General features: G+C 39.3%; 2 protein-coding genes across 2 annotated transcripts; both read right to left on the reverse strand.

Moving 5' to 3' along the window:
- Positions 1-1,671, reverse strand: LOC140137812 (uncharacterized). The gene has a single exon (XM_072159599.1). It carries the CDS (start codon positions 1,669-1,671, stop codon positions 1-3), a length of 1,671 nt encoding a protein of 556 aa, XP_072015700.1.
- A 188-nt stretch (positions 1,672-1,859) lies between these two features.
- On the reverse strand, positions 1,860-20,128 carry LOC140145801 (cytolytic toxin-alpha-like). Its single transcript, XM_072167478.1, has 3 exons — positions 20,051-20,128; positions 5,334-5,560; positions 1,860-3,593 (listed from the first exon to the last, which is right to left on the reverse strand). Exons 2-3 carry the CDS (start codon positions 5,418-5,420, stop codon positions 1,860-1,862), a joined length of 1,821 nt encoding a protein of 606 aa, XP_072023579.1. The 5' UTR covers positions 5,421-5,560; positions 20,051-20,128.
- Positions 20,129-21,457: the final 1,329 nt, after the last annotated feature.

Genomic DNA, 21,457 nt, shown 5'->3' on the forward strand with positions numbered 1-21,457 from the left:
TCATTCTCTTAGAAATGAGGATGTCCCGATCTTATTACATTGACCAACTTGGCATTTCGAATCCAAGAAAGGTTTTCTTCGCCTTCCTGATATGCTGTCCACTCTGAAAAGTCGCGTTTGATGTCCTGTTACGGTGTCGAGCATGTTGTCGAATGGGAGCGGTCTTCTCTTTGAATGCAATGTTGTTGGACGACCGTGAAATAGAAATTCCATGAAAAAAAAAAGATCCTTTAAGGTTTTTCCCATATGTTTCAGACGAAAGAGCTCTTCCTGAAGCTTCATCACCTCCTCTGGTGTATGTATGTATTCGCCAGTGTTATTGGCAATTGCTCTATCCAAGATCCTCCTTTCATGTTCGTACTGGCTCTTCATAGTTTGCATTTTGTCCAGCAGTGGGTCGTTTCTGATTTCTTTTGCCTTGTTTCTCTCCTGTTCAATGGACATGTCCAGGTAGTCTGCAACTGCGTCATTGTAGGGTATGATAGCATTTGCTTTGAGGAATGAGCCATATTTGGCGCTTGTTTTCATGATGATTTCTTGCTCTTCCGTCAATTCTCTATTTTTGGTATCAATAGCTACTTTATAAGCCTCCTTTGTTTCTTTGGCGCTTTTCTTTTGATCGATTTGTGCTTGAACATCATCAGATAGGAATTGTGTTGCGATTACTTCAGTGCTATATGTGATGTGCATGTGCTTGGTGTAATGGTGACCACACTGCGAACAATCATTATTCCTACCTATGCATGCACAACCTTGCAACCTCGAGTCATTTGTTGTTTCTGTTGGAATTCCACGCAGATTGCAATGGTGATGACAAATTTGCTCGTAGATCGTGTTCTGAACACGAGTTTTACCAACTTGAACATATCTGGTACAGGCGGCGTCTGCACAGACCGTTCTGGGATAGCCTAACGGTACTTGCTTCAAGTCATAGCCATCAATATTTAGATCGACTTTTAAGCTATCCATATCTTTCTTGTACAGGTCAATTTGGGTTTTGGCCTCGATGCCACTTTGAACATTCTGTTGAATTGTCTTGGCAACTTCTGCTAAGGGTTTGCTCATAGCCACGATGATTCTTCGAGCCTCATTCATATTTAAAGTATTCCTTACTTTGTGTGGCTTCAAGGTGCTGATGTGGTCGAAGAGGCGTTTCGTTTCTTCAACAGCCCTGTTCCAACTTTCAGCATACGTGTTTATGTCTCCTTGACTGAATATCACTCCATTCTTTAAACAAGCCAAAAAGCGAAAAGGCTCGTTGTCAAAGCAGAAGTAGTTGTATGGAGTAGCTTTAATCCCGACCTTTCTTTTGTCAAGCTCTTTATTTAAGGCAGGCAAAGTATCACCAGGTTGGTAGAATGTTGCTCGAGCGTTTGTGAAGCAGAAGACAATGTTGTCTTTGGCCGATGAATGCAGATGAGCCAAGAGCTCCTGGATACAAAAGCGGAACATCGCTGTCAGACGCGAGTTATTCGGCTTGAGAAGTATGCACACAGCATGGATCTCTTGGTAGTAAGACAGGTATGACAGTATGTTGTCGAAGTTTTTCTTGTCTTGTTCTATACCTTCACTGTCCCCTACTCCTGGTGTATCAATCAAGCGAATTATCTGATCACCTACATGGAAGACATAGGAACGAGGCTCTTTGGTAGCAGATTTTCCAGCTTCCATGTTCTCGTTGGTGTCTGTATCTCCTATCAGTATCTCCTTTTCCTCTCCTTGTTGTGTGAATGTGAAACTGGATGGTATCAGAACATGGAACGCCTTAGAATTGATAGCTTCTTGGATATCAGCGAAGTAATTGTAGTTGATAAAACCATTGATCCATGTAGATTTGCCAACTCCTGTCTCGCCGAGGATCAATATGTTTTCTCCTGCATTGCCCTAAGCCGAGACAACTCATCAGCTAGAATATCATCTGGATACTTGACATAGTCCATGCCGTGATCCTTCTCATTGCAGCGAAAGAGTGATTTTTTGGGATCCGATTCTCCGCATTTGCAGTAAAAGAATTTGGTTTCTATGCCATATTCAACCACATGTTTGCATTTGGAACACATCCAGATGACTGGGTTACCTGTGCATTCACCATTTCCGGACAAAGCATTTGGACATCTTAGCTTGACACGTGCTCGGTTGCTTGGGCGCATTTGTCGGTAGACCGGCCTATCAAATTTGATCAGACACATTTCTGAGTCTTGGCCTTCTTTGGCATACAGGTCCATTGATGTAAGCCTGCCGTCTAAAAACATATGAATGCTTGCCTTCTCTGTGCTAGCTGGCCAAAGATCCTCTCTTATTTCTTGGTCTACAATTATAAATTTATAGTTTCTATCATCCTGTGCATACGTCTTTTGTAGTCGCAAAAAGAACTCTTGATTCTTATCATGATTATCCTTGTCATCTTCGTTGGCAGTCTTGTAGAACACATAGACGTTTCTTCTGTCATCCAAAACTGGACTGTCTTTTCTTCCGACGTAGATGATTCCTTTGCTCTTCCATGATTTGATAGACTTTACTTTATTGAAATCCTTTTGAAATCCCCGAATTTGATCGTTGTACTTTGAGATGAAAGATGTGACAGACAGCTCTTTACTGAGGAATGCTTCAAGAGAAGAAACGTCTTCATCCCCCGATCTTATTTTCTTCACCAACTTTTGAAGCCTTGCCTTGAAACCAGATTCTTCCACAACAAACTTCTCCAATATATCATCAATTCTAATGAGAGATCCTTCTGCGACATAGTCTGCACAGACATGTAGATCTCTATGAATATCATAGAGCGTTTGCCTCTTCTTCGTGATTCCTTCCACGACCTGTGCACACTTCTTGATTATATCTTCATCGATTGCTCTATATTGTGTTTGAATCTGTACTTGAAGCCTGCACATCTTGACGATGGCATCCAGTGGCATCAACATATAGGTCAACGGAACCCCCTTCCCGTTGTTAGTGCCCTTAACGAGACTTGGGAGATTTCTTGCCAATTCCACCGCACCTTCGAATGTAACCGGGAGGTCTTTGTCAGGAGCTGAAACATCTGCTTTGCATTTGAAGGTGAACTTTTTGTGGGTTTCCTTGTTTTTATCATCATATGCTGCTTTAGCAGACCCTTTGACATCTATTAGCCCTTTCAGCTTTTCAAGCTCAGCACTCAGAGCTCCTTTGACTTTGGTGATATCTTCATCTTCTTCGTTTTCGTATTCACAGGTAACCGAGCAAACTGCTCCCCAATCAATGGCAACAACAACATGAGTTGCATTGACGGACTGTCCATTCGAAGGTGACAGAATTTCAATGTCTATCTTATCCTTATTCTGGCGAAGCATGATCTCCTCATTGACGGTTCTCAACTTGTAAAGTAGACTCATACTTTGGGCCCTAGCGCTTTTTCTTTCCTCCCCAAGATATGCCCCTGATCCGCTCAACTTGACGAGGCCTGCCAACAAACTCACCTGAAGCTCTGCCTCTACTTCAAGTTTGTTGAACTTCTCCTGTACGCTGTCTGTCAATACAAGTTCTATTGAAGTATTCCCAAGATCCATGGTGTCGATCGCTTCGTCTCCCAGCTTTGAGCCAAACAGAGTATCACCCTGAAAAACAAATCAATGCATGATATAATTGCTGGTATACTTGATTCTCATGATATACACCAACATCTAATTACTATAGTCCTGACATCGATCATCGATGCACAAGGGTTGATCTAGACAGCGTGGTCTTTGTAAAATCATTTTGGTGGTGTGTGAGCACAAGTATTCATTCAAAACCGAATCAGGGTCAGTTGTCTGAGGGGACAGAGATAAAACAATTCCCGGTGGATATCATTTTGGTGAAGCGCTAAATTCTTTTTTAAAACTGTGCATTATTTTAGCTTATTTTAGGCCATAACTAAGGTGATTTTTATGTTTACTAGGCCAAATTTTAATTGTACACTATTTTTGGCCAAAGGTAAATTTTGTGCGGGCATTGTTTGGGGGGGGGGGGGAGGGGGATTAGGGGATTTCTTGGTGTAGAAATAGTAAGTTGAACATAAACTTCCAGCTCATAAAACTCTCTTTTTCGGGCTGGAAAGGTTTTAGTTAATTTATAATGTGTGGCCAATATTATTTTTTGGCAAAAACAATGATTGTCTTTCTATTGATCCATTCCCTGAGGCTGATCAAACCCTTTAAGCTACGCCCCAGGAGATGATGTCTACCGATTGTATGCCAAGGGACGCACCATTGGATATCAAGGGAGTGGGCTGGTACTTTTTGAAAACAAAATTGTCGCGCCATCTGAAGAAAAAAAAAAAAGAATTGCTCCACCTCATAAAAAAAAAAGCTCCACCTCGGACCAGAAAAAAAAAAAAATTTTATGTCAAGGGTGAAAATTCGCGCGAATTTGCTCATTTTGGGGGGGATTTTTTCATCAAGAATATTTATTTTAGCTTCGAACCTGGGCCTCATGGAAGAACAGAGGATACCTTAAAACATCCACTGAATGAGTAACCCAGGCAAAAGAAGAAATAAAACAAACAAACAAACAAACAAATTTTGTGCGCATTTGTTTGTGAATAGTTATTCTGTGAGTCTATGAGTGAAAACACTTGATTCACTCTACTTCACAGATTTTTACCAAATTCCAACCCAATGTCAATAGAAATCTGTCCCACATGCCTGGGCCACATGACTGATTGAGAGCATAGGCGTAGATCCCGGGGGATGGGGAATAAATCCCCCAATATTTGCTAGGGGGTGGTCCGTACAATTATGATATAAAATTGGATCGGTTGAGCCCATATTTATTGGTCGAGCTATGAGTTTTAAAATATTGGACGAGACGTAGTCGAGTCCAATATTTTACAACTCATAGCGAGACCAATAAATATTGCGCGTAAAGCATCCAATTTATCATTATTATGTTTTGGATCCAATATTATCACAACTTGGATCCATCAAAACATAATAATCCCCAATGTTGACGCCCATATGGGTTTCTGACAAAATTAACCTAAAACCCAATTTTGCGCGCTTTGCGCGAATTTATTCCACGTTCACCCAATCATGAACCATAGGCTAATGAGTGTAAAATACCAAATTTTTGCGCGCTAAATATGTATAATACCGGTTGTCTTTTCCCACAAAATTTTTATTCTCCCCCCCCCTCCCGAACAAGAAAGCTGGCTTCGCCCCTGACGTTAACTCATTTAACATAAAAAAATAATGATGTTTTTGTGGCACTCGAAATTAAGGTGCTACAAAACGTTAAAATTATTAAAAATACGGACAAAATTTTACAACTCTAAAAATAAATTGATGAAAATTATAGAACTTTATTAATTTTCTTACCAGAAAACTTTCTGTTCTTATATCATAGAGAGCTCCAATCTTGGCCACTCTGCCTAGCGCAGCCCTCTGTATCACAGACTGAAACATGATTGCAGCGTAGGCTAAATCCTTCGTCGTCTACAAACTACGCATGTATATCGGGTGATGCTTCAACCCAGAAAGTTGACGAATGATGGCGTCCCTCTGGCTCAGTCTAGATTACCGAGTAGACGAAGGTCTTCAGATTCCTGAAAAATAAAATTAGAAACTAGATATATTGCATCCTTAGTAAGGCTGCGAAGTCTAGCCGTGACCTTGAAATGACATCTGATGACCTTGAAATGACCTTCACCACATTTTGCATCATATCCACATAACATATACTAATTTTCATTCAAATTGAATAAACTTTGTAATTTGACCCCTTTTGACCTTTAGTTGACCTCTGGTGACCTTGAAATTACCTCCAATATATTTTGAATCATATCAAGATCACATATACTAATTTTCATCTAAATTGGACAAATATTAGAATTTGACCCCTTTTGACCTTTCGTTGACCTCTGGTGACCTTGAAATGACCTCCAATATATTTTGAATCATATCCCCAGTAAACACCGATACGTCGGGCCTACGTTGGCAATGGGTTGGACATGGCGGGAACACGTCGGAGTCGCCCTTGCTTCATCGGAACGGCGTCGGGCCTACGGAAGTGTAACGACGTCTTCTTCAGATAGTTGGAAGGACGTCGGGCCAACAACAGTCAGCCGGCGTCTTTCATGCATAGTCGAAAAAAAGTTGGGCCTACGACCAAGTAACGACGTCTTTTATGGGTAGTCGGTAAAACGTTGGTCAAACGACCGTGAACCGTATATAGGGCCTACGTATAGGACGATCTTTAGGCCTAGGCATAACTTAAGCTGCAAAATTGGCGGTTTAAATTTTCTTTACCTGGAATGGGGGTAGGCCTATTAATTAATTCATAGCCCCCCCCCCCTCCCCCGGCAATGGCTCATCTTAGGCCTATACCTGTTCTGTATATTACCTGGTCAAAAGTGCTATACTAATAATGTGTTGAAAAATGTTAAAACTCACGTCACTCTTAATAATAGGACCTAAACATGAACGCAAAACTAAAAGATTTACCCAAAAATAAATAGGCACATGGCTACTAGCAATATTATATTCTCGATGTTAGAGTTGAAATGATGACCCAGGCATAGGCTAGCTATTATCATGACGATGTTTGTTTTGAAATGAGTAGGCAGCTCACGGGTGATGAGACTATACAAAGCCGTTATAACATATGAACTGATCTTAACCCCTGTTGGAAGTGAACTTTTGGCCTCCGTTGCCGCGGTCCACATGTACAGCACGCTACGTAGAATTATGTACATCAGCAGGGGCGTAGCCAAACCTCTTTGCCAGGGTGGGCAAGGCTCCAAAAGTTTCCCCAATTTAATAAATAAATAGAGCGAAGCGACAACTGGCGTGGGGTCCAGGGGGCCGCTTTAGGGCCCTTGGTGGGGGGGGGGTCCAGGGGGCGAAGCCCCCGGAAGTTCAGGGGTTTTGGGCATTTTTATACCATGAGGAGAAGCCTCCTTGCATACATTTGTAACGTTTTTATGTGAAAATTTTGCCATGGAAAAAATGTAGTTTTGTTTTTAGAATTATCTGAAAGGAAACAAAATTGAATTTACGATGTAAGAACAATACAATAAAACAATATTATTGATATTCTTGAGTTATTTTAACAAGTTGTTACATTCACTATTACATTCCCTTAAATTATTTCCCCCTTCTCCCCTTCGTTCTCTTTCCTTCTTCTTTACATTCTTCAATTTCTTCCCCTTTCTCTCATTCCTTCCCCCTTCCATTAAATTACTTTCCAATTACTTCCCCTTTATGTTCCTAAGTTTCCATTCTTTCTCTTTCCGTCTTCTTCATATTCTTCAATTTCTTCTCCTTTGTCTAATTCCTTCCCCCCTTACATTACACTCACTTTAATTCCTTCCCCTCAAATCACTTCCTTAAATTCCCTGTCCTTCTTCATATTTTTCAATTTCTTCCCTTTCTTACACTCCTTCCCCCTGTGCATGAATTGCTTCCCCACAATAAACATGCAAGTACATGTTGTTTTTTTTTTTTTTCGTTCCCCTTTCCCTATTCCTTCCCCCATCCCTCTTAGGCTTCCCTTTTGTTTTTTTTAATTTCCCTCTTTTTTATTTATTCAGGTTTCCTCTCTGTTGCTTTTCCTTCCCTCTTGACCCTTTCTTTCCCCATTCCCTTTTTCTTTTTTCCTTCTTTCCTTTCTTTTTCTCTTCTTCCCTTTCTTTTCCCCTTCTTTTTCCCTTCTTTCCTTTTTTCTTTCCCCTTTCCTTTCTCTTTTTTTCCCTTCTCGCTCCAAAATTTCCCCCCAGATTTTTCCAGGGTGGGCGAGCCGCCCACCCTGCCCACCCCTAGCTACGCCACTGTACATCAGTGCGTGGCAGTTGAAATTCAAATGGCACTAAGAGACAAGCGCTGTATAGGCCTATCGTTAATATTTTTTGGAAGTTATGGATAATATTATATCTTTTGAGCTGCACATAATTTACTGTTTATATGATAGCTGCTCGTATTCATTGAAGAGTGATGAGTGTTGTCTAGTCGCCGAGCGGGCTTTGACAAGCACGTGCGTAGAAGGAGCTTAGGCCTATGCAGGTTCAAGTAAGTATTTTCTAAATATTTTTCTTCCAATTTGAATTTGTAACGTGTAAACCTATTAAAATGCATCAAATTTACTCATGTTTAATCAGTTAGGGCCTAATGTATTGCTATATTAGATCTTTTTTAAATCTCGAAACAGGTATAGGCACATATGTTTACTGATGTTTGAGAAAGAAAACGGTCAACATAAACATGTTTAACCACGGGGTCATACATTTACTACATGATGTAGTTTACTTTATCATGGTCGGTGTATGACTACGTCATGGTTTTATGTGTTTACAACTAGGATTCTCCTCTACGATGCCTTCTCAACTTCCGTTGCCGTACTTTACGAAGTCGGACCATTTTGGTATACCATCAGCAGGACCGTTGGCAAAAAGTGTAAGTAAAACCAACGTACTTTTTATGTTTTTATACCATCGGCACTAGCGTAGGAAAAGAGTTGGCCGTAAAACAATCCAACGTACTTTTCTCGTCGGCATAAGTAAGGCAAAATTGGCCCTAAGTCGGAACGACATCCTTTTCAAGTAGCTTCAAGTCGACATGAAATCGGCAAAAAGTTGGTCCCACGTCAGGACAACCCTTTTAAACATCGGAATAAAATCGGCATGACAGTAGGCAAAACGACGGCCCAGCGTTGGAACAACGTCTTTTACGTGTCGACGGCAGGATGCACCCCCGATGAGCACCCGACACGAATCCCGACGTCCGGTCGACTTTGCTAGCTCCTTATATCCGACGTCGGACCGACGTCCGTGTGTTATCTGGGTCAAGATCACATATACTAATTTTCATTTAAATCGGACAACCTTTAGAAGATTACCCCGGGTGACCCCAAAACAGACCCCTCCTCCATGTTTAAGCCAAATCTGATTACAATCGTATATGAACATAATGCTAGAGCCCTTTTGGCATTATTCTGATGATCACAGCACGTAATATGCAGAAAATATTGAATTTTAAAGTGATTTTCAGTAATCAACCATTTTTGTCCCCTGTTTGACCTTGAACTCAAAATCTGTGAGGACCCCATAGACACCAACTAATTTCAATGCATATGTGTCAGTCGCATCTCTGTACCATAGAATCTGTAGGAAAAGAAGCATTTTGAAGGTATTTGGTTATGTGCCGGAAATACCCCTTAATGACCTTTTGACCCCAAATCTGTGAGGACCCCATAGGCCCCGGCTATAGCCAAGGTAAATGTCCAAATCTCGATACTCTACCATGTAATCTGTAGGAGAAGAAGCATTTTTGGTAAAAATCACATTTTTACCCAAAATTACTCATGCATGACGTTTGACCCCAAATGGGTCATGTCAAATGTAAAGGCCGGGGTAGTGGAGCTTGTGCCCAAGTTTGGTCATAATCGGTCAAATAATAAAGGAGCTAGAGCAAATTATGTTAAATGTTGACAGAAGAAGAAGAAGAACTAGTGGCAAATGGTGGTCATAGACCACAAACCTAGCTGGGGCGTGTTGGTGTTGTGGAGGTATTTGACCCCTGCAAAATGTTCCAAAAATATTCCCCTGGTCATGAGGTTTGTTGTCACCGAGTTTGAGTCCCGTATTCCTTACAGATATCCAAAAAATACATTTATAAGATTTGACCTCTGCGTGACCTTTGACCTGACCCTGCAAAATGTTCCCCTGATCATGAGATTTGTTGTCACAGAGTTTGGGCCACATACCCCCTACAGATATCCAGAAAATGAAATTATAAGATTTGACCCCAGATAACCTTTGACCTGACCCCTGCAAAGTGTTCCAAAATGTCCCCCTGATCATTAAGTTTGTTGTCACCAAGGCTGAGCCCCGTACCCCTTACAGATGTCCAGGAAATTCATTTCTAAAATTTGACCTCTGCATGACCTTTGACCTGACCCGTGCAAATTGTTCCCTGGTCATGAGATTTGTTGTCACTGAGTTTGAGCCCCATACCCCTTACAGATGTCCGGATAATGCAATTGTAAGATTTTGCCCCTTTAATGACCTTTGACCCCAATTCTGTAAGCAAGTTCTAGGCGTGGGGTATAGCCGATGCATATATGCAAATGACATCATTGTACTATATAATATGTGGCAGGAGAAGCATTTTGAAGGTATTTGGTTAAATACAGGAAATGCCCCTTAATGACTATTTACCCCAATTCTGTTTAGACCCTATGGGCACTGGATATAGCCGATACATATGTGCAAGTTACGTAACTGTAGGGTGTAACATGTAGGAGGAGAAGCATTTTGAAACTTATTGCCAGAAAGAAGAAAGAAGAAAGATCGGATAGCATTACAGTACCTAGCTGGGGGTGTAAACCCCCCAGCTAGGTAAGAAGAAGAAGAAGAAGAAGAAGAAGAAGAAAGAAATCGCCCAGAAACAGGAGTCTAGCCGCCGCTCGGCTAGACTAACGATGCAAACTAGTGGCAAATGGTGGTCATAGACCACAAACCTAGCTGGGGCATGTTGGTGTTTTAGAGGTATATGACCATGCAAAATGTTCCAAAAATGTTCCCCTGGTCATGAGTATTGTTGTCACCGAGTTTGAGCCACTTACAGATGGCCAGATAATACAATTCTAAGATTTGACCCCAGATGACCTTTGACCTGACCCATGCATGATGTTCCTTAATGTTCTTCTGGTCTTGAGGTTTGTTGTCACCAAATTTGAGGCCTGTACTTCTTACAAATGTCCAGAAAATGAAATTCTAAGATTTGACCCCAGATAACCTTTGACCTGCCCCCTGCACAGTGTTCCAAAATGTCCCCTTGCTCATTAAGTTTGTTGTCACGGAGTTTGAGCCCCGTGCCCCGTACAGATATCCAGAAAATGCATTTCCAAAATTTGACCCCTGCAAAATGTTCCCCTGGTCATGAAATTTGTTGTCACTGAGTTTGAGCTCCATATACCTTACAGATATCCAAAAAATTATAAGATTTGACCCCAGATTTGACCTGACCCCTGCAAAGTTTTCCAAAATGTTCCCCTTATCATTAAATTTATTGTCACCATGTTTGAGCCACGTACCCCTTACACCTTAGGAAATGCATTTCTACTGAGGTTCTTCTGAGGTGGGCACATCCCGGGGCACATCCCCTCAGACACCCCCTTGCGTCGCGGAAGCCCGACGCGATGCCCGACGATGCCCGACGTTTGAGCTCCATATACCTTACAGATATCCAAAAAATTATAAGATTTGACCCCAGATTTGACCTGACCCCTGCAAAGTTTTCCAAAATGTTCCCCTTATCATTAAATTTATTGTCACCAAGTTTGAGCCACGTACCCCTTACACCTTAGGAAATGCATTTCTACTGAGGTTCTTCTGAGGTGGGCACATCCCCCCTCAGACACCCCCTTGCGTCGCGGAAGCCCGACGCGATGCCCGACGATGCCCGACGTTTGAGCTCCATATACCTTACAGATATCCAAAAAATTATAAGATTTGACCCCAGATTTGACCTGACCCCTGCAAAGTTTTCCAAAATGTTCCCCTTATCATTAAATTTATTGTCACCAAGTTTGAGCCACGTACCCCTTACACCTTAGGAAATGCATTTCTACTGAGGTTCTTCTGAGGTGGGCGGCACATCCCCGTCAGGCACCCCCTTGCGTCGCGGAAGCCCGACGCGATGCCCGACGTTTGAGCTCCATATACCTTACAGATATCCAAAAAATTATAAGATTTGACCCCAGATTTGACCTACCCCTGCAAAGTTTTCCAAAATGTTCCCCTTATCATTAAATTTATTGTCACCAAGTTTGAGCCACGTACCCCTTACACCTTAGGAAATGCATTTCTACGGAAGCCCGACGCGATGCCCGCTTCGCTCCCATTTTACGCGTTTACGATTTTTTTAAGCACCCCGGGGGGAAGCAGCCCTGGATCCGCCCTTGGTTGAATGAGAACAAAAGGTACCTCTCACTCAAGTGGGCGCTTTCACATGGCATTCTTTTGATCACTTTTTGACAGGAGCCTGCCTGGTAAAGCTTTAATACGCTTTCATGTTAGTTACCGATTTAATGACGGAACCCTTTTGTCCCGAACAAAAGTCCGTTGCGTAAGTGGTCCGCTTTTCGCGTCTGGCCCCAAGGGGCCAGATGCATTAGTGTCGGGATTAAATCCCCAGGGAGTTCCAGTGACACATTCTAGAAGTTATCTGTTATAACTCAGCTGAAGATGTGATCATTGATACTGAGACAGAGACGGCATCAGAGATGGGATTTGACCAACCAGCCTTTTATGACTCTTTAGGGTAAGGCGGCTTATGGTGTCATAAATTTAGTAGGAAGAATTGTGGCCATAATAGGTTCATAGGTCAACGCTAGAAAGTACAATATAATAAATCAGAAGATATACATACAGCTTCAAAATTACATGAACATAGTCGTGTGTTGCCATAATATTAAGGTATTACATTATATTGCTGTAATTTTTGTAATAATGTTCCTCTAAACTGAATGATATCCCGGGAATGATATGAAATAGTATAATTTGAAACTATTTTTTGTTCTCTAAAATCCAACGCTAATTATATTACACAAATTGTGAAGCACGCTGGTAAAGTAATGCACTTCATTTCACAAAGTGAAGTTGACATACTGAGACAGAGAAAGCAGAGATGGGTTTTGACCAGCCTAGATTTAATTAATTAATAAATAAATTAATAATTAATTAATTATAGTAAGAAATTATAGTGAAACCATCACTAGATAAAGTGCTCAACTATAAAATATAGGAGCGAAATATATTATTAGTGAAATTACCACATCGTAATACAAATTTGTTTCGAATGGATGGTTTCACCCATCCACACTCGTCAGTTGCAATGTGTAAAATGACAAAGAATATATCTTGAGTTTTGATGCGCGCGCAAGAGGAATTAACGCAACCGCGTATCTTAAAGTTGCGCAACACAATACGCGTCTTAAGTGCGTATCCATGTCTGGGCCTACTTATTGCTAAACATGCTAAGAGTGACTTATTTATAGTTACACAGTAAATGTTTTTTCTATGCCTGCAGCCACTTGCTAGTTCGTTTCTGTGGTTCAAGGTTGACATTTGTGGTTTAGTTATAATAAAGTATTTCTCAGTAATGCATAGATTGCATTTTTGCTGCTGGTAGAGTACGATTTACTTCGAGCAATAATTCTCCATTTGATGGAATATGATACTTTCTTATCATTAAGGTTCCAGATGTAGTTGCTCAGAGCGGTGGCGTATCTTTGATTTACATTTTTGAAGGTACTGTTATGGACATTGAATCTTGTTTTAAATGGGCCTTCTGTAAGTCCAACATATGTCTCTTCCTTGCGGTTGTCTGCCCTTGTAACCGTCGCTTGATATATTACTCCCGATATCAGGCAATTTCCATCAAGAGGGCACAATTTGTTTTTGCAGTTGCAATTAGTGGTGTTTTGTGTCGAAGCCAAAGATGTTTTCGCAGATTGCATCACATATTTGTTGTGTCCTGATATAAGTTGCTGCATGTTGGGCATGCAACTATAACTTATCTTTACGGTGTTTCTATTTAGAATCTTGTTGAGCTGGTGATCTGGAGGAAACATTTATCTAGTAGGCTGAGAAACTTCTTTCCAACATTGGTAGAAACGGTATCGCTGTACGGCGGATTGAACCATGTAATGTTCCGTTTACGTCTGCGTTTATTTGTTTGCTGATTGCTATTTTGGCCAGCAGGGTTGTATTTCAGTTCGTAATTGTATCCACTCTTCTTTAAGGCTTCCTGGTATGGTGGAGTTGCGGCGTTAAAGATATCTTCGGTGGACGATATATTTGACAATCTTTTGCTGATGCTTTCGGGGATATTCCTTATTACAGAAGGTGGATGATTACTTTCTTTGTGGACGTATAAGATGGTGTTGTTAGGTTTCATATAAGGTTTGTAGGTACTTGTTCTTAGGTCCATTGTGATATCTAAAAAGTCAACGGATTTCTTGTTGGCTTCGATGGTGATTTTAAGGCCATTGTTTGCAAAGATTTTGCATATCTTTTTCTTGATAAGTTCAACCTGTCGGGATGTTTTTGAGCAGGTTGCTAGGCCATCGTCTCTATATAGTCCGACTTCGATATCTAGATGTTGAAGTTTGGATAAAATGTATAATCCTACTAGCTCACATGTTTCTGCCCCATCGAAGCTACCCATTGTAACATCGAATTTAGTGTTACTTCGTTTGCACCAAGGGATTTTGTCGTCATACAGTAGTGATTCTTTAGCATGAAGGATGATATTCTTATCCTGTTGTGTAATGCTAACGTAGGTAGAGGCAAATTCGATGGCTTTCAATAATAAGTCTTTGGTGATGGAAGGGTAGAATTCGCAAATGTCAAAGCATATAAATGATTTGTTGTTCTTATCATCTATGTTATTGAACCATTCAGTCACCTCGTTGGTATTCTTCCATTGGTTTAGTGGGCACTTACTTAGAACTTTCTGGTTGATTCCTTCCAGGATTTGTTTACTTATCTTTCCAAGTTCCGATTTAGTGGGATTGATAAGTCTGCATGTTGGTTTATTAGAGAAGTTTGGCTTATGGTCTTTTAAAGATATAAAAGCTTGGTTTTGTGCCGTAACATCGATGCGGTTGTCAAGGTCTAATTCAGTAGCGATCTTTTTGTCCTTCATGATGATGTTATGTTTGGTAACTGCATTTGATTTCTTATATGACTTTGTAATATTTTCTTCCAAAAGCTTGTTATATTGTTCAGGTTTTAGCTTGTAGAAGTTAGTTGTCTTATCGGCATGTTTAGCAATAAGTAGGCCCAGACATGGATACGCACTTAAGACGCGTATTGTGTTGCGCAACTTTAAGATACGCGGTTGCGTTAATTCCTCTTGCGCGCGCATCAAAACTCAAGATATATTCTTTGTCATTTTACACATTGCAACTGACGAGTGTGGATGGGTGAAACCATCCATACGAAACAAATTTGTATTACGATGTGGTAATTTCACTAATAATATATTTCGCTCCTATATTTTATAGTTGAGCACTTTATCTAGTGATGGTTTCACTATAATTTCTTACTATAATATTGCTCCTCTTATGTTGAGCACTTTCGGAACCACCATGGAACAAGTGAACTTTGGATACTCGACCAAGAATATTCCAGCGCCAACGCAAAGGAATTACTTAAAGTGCCTTATTGCAAAGACAGAAAAATTTATAAGAGCAGTACGATGGAAAACCTTCTTCTTTCTCCACCCTGTGACAAGACCGAACCAGAAGGAAACATACGGATTCAGATCAACGAAGTCTCCTCCACCGATACCAGAACTGAAAAACTTCGAAGACGGTATGTTGGATATAGTGCAGAATATCAAATTTAAACAACCGCATAAACATGATAAACAGTTCCAAAGTAATCTACAGAGTGACTCAAGAAAGATTAAAGAAGACGAGAAACTGTTCATTGCTGCCGATAAGACAACTAACTTCTACAAGCTAAAACCTGAACAATATAACAAGCTTTTGGAAGAAAATATTACAAAGTCATATAAGAAATCAAATGCAGTTACCAAACATAACATCATCATGAAGGACAAAAAGATCGCTACTGAATTAGACCTTGACAACCGCATCGATGTTACGGCACAAAACCAAGCTTTTATATCTTTAAAAGACCATAAGCCAAACTTCTCTAATAAACCAACATGCAGACTTATCAATCCCACTAAATCGGAACTTGGAAAGATAAGTAAACAAATCCTGGAAGGAATCAACCAGAAAGTTCTAAGTAAGTGCCCACTAAACCAATGGAAGAATACCAACGAGGTGACTGAATGGTTCAATAACATAGATGATAAGGACAACAAATCATTTATATGCTTTGACATTTGCGAATTCTACCCTTCCATCACCAAAGACTTATTATTGAAAGCCATCGAATTTGCCTCTACCTACGTTAGCATTACACAACAGGATAAGAATATCATCCTTCATGCTAAAGAATCACTACTGTATGACGACAAAATCCCTTGGTGCAAACGAAGTAACACTAAATTCGATGTTACAATGGGTAGCTTCGATGGGGCAGAAACATGTGAGCTAGTAGGATTATACATTTTATCCAAACTTCAACATCTAGATATCGAAGTCGGACTATATAGAGACGATGGCCTAGCAACCTGCTCAAAAACATCCCGACAGGTTGAACTTATCAAGAAAAAGATATGCAAAATCTTTGCAAACAATGGCCTTAAAATCACCATCGAAGCCAACAAGAAATCCGTTGACTTTTAGATATCACAATGGACCTAAGAACAAGTACCTACAAACCTTATATGAAACCTAACAACACCATCTTATACGTCCACAAAGAAAGTAATCATCCACCTTCTGTAATAAGGAATATCCCCGAAAGCATCAGCAAAAGATTGTCAAATATATCGTCCACCGAAGATATCTTTAACGCCGCAACTCCACCATACCAGGAAGCCTTAAAGAAGAGTGGATACAATTACGAACTGAAATACAACCCTGCTGGCCAAAATAGCAATCAGCAAACAAATAAACGCAGACGTAAACGGAACATTACATGGTTCAATCCGCCGTACAGCGATACCGTTTCTACCAATGTTGGAAAGAAGTTTCTCAGCCTACTAGATAAATGTTCCCTCCAGATCACCAGCTCAACAAGATTCTAAATAGAAACACCGTAAAGATAAGTTATAGTTGCATGCCCAACATGCAGCAACTTATATCAGGACACAACAAATATGTGATGCAATCTGCGAAAACATCTTTGGCTTCGACACAAAACACCACTAATTGCAACTGCAAAAACAAATTGTGCCCTCTTGATGGAAATTGCCTGATATCGGGAGTAATATATCAAGCGACGGTTACAAGGGCAGACAACCGCAAGGAAGAGACATATGTTGGACTTACAGAAGGCCCATTTAAAACAAGATTCAATGTCCATAACAGTACCTTCAAAAATGTAAATCAAAGATACGCCACCGCTCTGAGCAACTACATCTGGAACCTTAATGATAAGAAAGTATCATATTCCATCAAATGGAGAATTATTGCTCGAAGTAAATCGTACTCTACCAGCAGCAAAAATGCAATCTATGCATTACTGAGAAATACTTTATTATAACTAAACCACAAATGTCAACCTTGAACCACAGAAACGAACTAGCAAGTGGCTGCAGGCATAGAAAAAAACATTTACTGTGTAACTATAAATAAGTCACTCTTAGCATGTTTAGCAATAAGTAGGCCCAGACATGGATACGCACTTAAGACGCGTATTGTGTTGCGCAACTTTAAGATACGCGGTTGCGTTAATTCCTCTTGCGCGCGCATCAAAACTCAAGATATATTCTTTGTCATTTTACACATTGCAACTGACGAGTGTGGATGGGTGAAACCATCCATACGAAACAAATTTGTATTACGATGTGGTAATTTCACTAATAATATAATTAATTAATTAATTAATTAATTAATTAATTTTGTGACAGGGATTGGTTAAATATATTAACCCTTAATAAATGGAGACAGAAAGAGTTTTATAAATAAATAAATAAATAAATAGATTTAATTAATTAATTAATTAATTAATAATTAATTAATTAATTCCATCCGAGGTGAAAGGTTATCAATCAGAAGTCATCCGGGGTCAAAGGTCATATGGAGGTCAACGGGGTGAAACAGTACCACTATCATGCCGCAACTGGGATTATACCATTTTGTGCCAGGGTTGCATTATAATATTAACCTTTTAAAGAAGAAAGAGTAGTCAGTTAAATAAATAATTAATTAATCAATGTCATCAACAGAGGTCATTCGGGGTCAGGTTATATGGGGTCAACGAGATGAAACAGTGTCGCTATCATCGTGCTGCTACTTGAGTACATATGTCCAATACCATCAACAATAAAAAGTAATAATTCTCAAAAAATTATTTAAATACCACCAACTATATTCATTTTTATATTTATGTCGATTAATAAAAAGTCACGAGATGACTTTTTATTAATCGACATAAATATATAAAAAGTCATGAGAATATACTAGTACTTGGATCCTGATTCGTCAAGTCTGTTTCCATGACCACAACGCATCCAATCTTTTCTCTGGACCAGACGCATCCCTTTTAAAGGGATTTTTATTTATATTATTGCCTGAATTAAGTATAACGTGATGGCAGCTGCACATTATGGCTGCCCTTGCTAAATAATGTTGCACACCTTGCAACATACAAGGCTTGCCTGTAATTTCTTGTAGCAACCTGGATCTAAAGTTACAGAACGTGCCCAAATAAGATGTTTTCCTGAGAGGCTAATATTTCACAAAAATCAGATTTTTTGCAAATTTTCTAAAAATGTTCAGCCAAAATTAATAAAATAGCTGATTTTACATGATTTTGGTAAAATTTAAAAAAATCTCCAAAACTCAAATTCTGGAACGGTAGAATATGGTAGTTTTTTTCGTCGCCTTATTGAGCTTTTTAAATTTCTGCACTGCAAAAGTAGCGTTATATCAAATGAAGTTATTTATCTCCATCAATAACTTTATGAAAAGGTAATATTTGATGTGCTGGTGTTATGAAGAAAACAAAACATCAACCCAAATGACAAATTAACACTGGATTCCTATATGCGCGGACCACTTACCACGAGCATGGGGTATATTGGTCTATTTGAAATTCAATTTTTAATTGATTAATTTCTAATTAGTAATTAGCCATGGGTGAAAATGTTCTTTACCATCAACAGTAATAGTAAAGCAAACAAAACCTTCCAGGCTTTATTCCGTCCAGCCAGTTACCCCACTCTCTCCCCACTATGATAAAAGAAATTTAGGCCCTATATAGCGCAAATCTTATCAATCAATCAATCATTAATCAATCAATCAATCAATCAATCAATCAATCAATCAATCAATCAATCAATCAATCAATCAATCAATTAATTAATCAATTCATTAATTCATTAAATTATTAAATTATTAATTAATTAATTAATTAATTCAATTCTTGGAGACCCTGTAAACAACTTAGGCCTCAAAAAATTGTTTGATTGGCGTAACCTGACCTACCCTAAATTAGGTTCAACGGATAACCTTAGAGGGTTTTTTTTTACCTTTTTTACCTTTTGCAAAAAAAAAAATAAATAAATATAATAATAATAATAAAGAAATACAAAATGAATAAACTAAAGAGTTCCAAGGCTTTTATCAAACGTAATTTACAGCTTTAAATGAAAAAACAAACAAAAAAAACAACAAAAAAACACCCAATGCAATCCCGACCTACATAGGCCTACCCTATTTTTTTTTTTATGCTACGCCAATCAAACAATTTTCTTTTTAAGGCCTTACACTACATCTTTAAGGCTACAAAGTAGACGAAGCATAGAGCATAGAGTAGATAATTTGTAGACAAATGTAGCAAGGAATAAAGGTTAAAAGTTATGAACTTTTTAATTTGTGTCTTCCCAGTTGTTTTGAAGGGTTTTAGAGTCAAAATATAAAATTGCACTTGTCATACTTGTTTAGGGGTGCATTTTCCGACCTCGTAAATACTTGTTAAGGGTGCTATTTGAGACTTTGTGGCCACGCATGATACCCCCTTGTTATTGACCAGTGCCCCCCGGATAAACCAATGATTGCGAACTTGGGATTTTCCCTGTTCTCGTTATGTCGAAATAATATTTCTACAAAATGTGTTGACATACGCTGGAAAATCCCAAATTACGAGGGTCATTCAAAATGTTCTGCCTCAAACAGCATGAACCAAACCCAAACAGCATGAACGATGCCTGCCCCTCATTTATTATGTTTTCCCCTGCTTCCCCCCACCCCCCCCAAAAAAATAAAATGTCTAGTTACGCCACTGGCATTATTCCCACTGGATTGAGTAAATTTCAGGGTTTTTTCCCGTGTTAAAATTATATTTAAAAAACCAAAGCATTAGGTTTTTAACTTGGGAAGGGCTTTGACGAACTATTAAATTAAGATGGCCTTTAAATTAGATTAAAATTAGAAAGCATGTACTCACCCCACACTGCAATAGACACACAAAATAATATAACCATATAAAGCATCTAGAAGACTCATAGAGTCGAGTTCCACTGACTGATATGATTTTATCTTGAACCAGGGTGCGATATATATATCAGAGATTGCGAATAATGGGTATTTCCCGTTCTTAGGGAGTGTTCAGAAAAAATTTATGGGGAGCCGAGGGGGGGGGGGGGCTGGTAAAAACAGAAAGAGACGGAGAGAAAAAAGACAAAAAAAGGGCGGGGGGATTTCTGCACCAGAGAAAAGCTTATCAGACAAAAATCATGAAAAATGTTTTCAAAAACATTAGTTTGTACTTGTAGTGTATACTGTGCTTGGATTGAGTCTCATATTTCGTGGCTCTTTTTACAACTTTGAGACTTTGTGGCCACGCATAATACCCCCTTGTTATTGACCAGTGCCCCCCGGATAAACCAATGATTGCGAACTTGGGATTTTCCCTGTTCTCGTTATGTCGAAATAATATTTCTACAAAATGTGTTGACATACGCTGGAAAATCCCAAATTACGAGGGTCATTCAAAAAGTTCTGCCTCAAACAGCATGAACCAAACCCAAACAGCATGAACGATGCCTGCCCCATTATGTTTTCCCCTGCTCCCCCCCCAAAAAAAAAAATGTCTAGTTACGCCACTGGCATTATTCCCACTGGATTGAGTAAATTTCAGGGTTTTTTTCCCGTGTTAAAATTATATTTAAAAAAACCAAAGCATTAGGTTTTTAACTTGGGAAGGGCTTTGACGAACTATTAAATTAAGATGGCCTTTAAATTAGATTAAAATTAGAAAGCATGTACTCACCCCACACTGCAATAGACACACAAAATAATATAACCATATAAAGCATCTAGAAGACTCATAGAGTCGAGTTCCACTGACTGATATGATTTTATCTTGAACCAGGGTGCGATATATATATCAGAGATTGCGAATAATGGGTATTTCCCGTTCTTAGGGAGTGTTCAGAAAAAATTTATGGGGAGCCGAGGGGGGAGGGGGGGGGGGCTGGTAAAAACAGAAAGAGACGGAGAGAGAAAAGACAAAAAAAGGGCGGGGGGTTTTCTGCACCAGAGAAAAGCTTATCAGACAAAAATCATGAAATTTTTTTTCAAAAACATTAGTTTGTACTTGTAGTGTATACTGTGCTTGGATTGAGTCTCATATTTCGTGGCTCTTTTTACAACGGACACAATTTGCCTAACTTAATTTAATATTTTTCACTTACCTTAGTTTACCTACCGGGATTCGAACCAGTTGGTTGTTTGTTTTCAAATTCATTAAAAAGTAATATCATAATCTTACTGATGATTGACCGTTCCTAACTCCTAATATTATTATCATTATTTGAATTTGAATTTTTATCATTATAGGCCTAATTGTATA

This window comes from Amphiura filiformis, chromosome 2, assembly GCF_039555335.1.
Source record: "Amphiura filiformis chromosome 2, Afil_fr2py, whole genome shotgun sequence".
Taxonomy (NCBI): Eukaryota; Metazoa; Echinodermata; class Ophiuroidea; order Amphilepidida; family Amphiuridae; genus Amphiura; species Amphiura filiformis.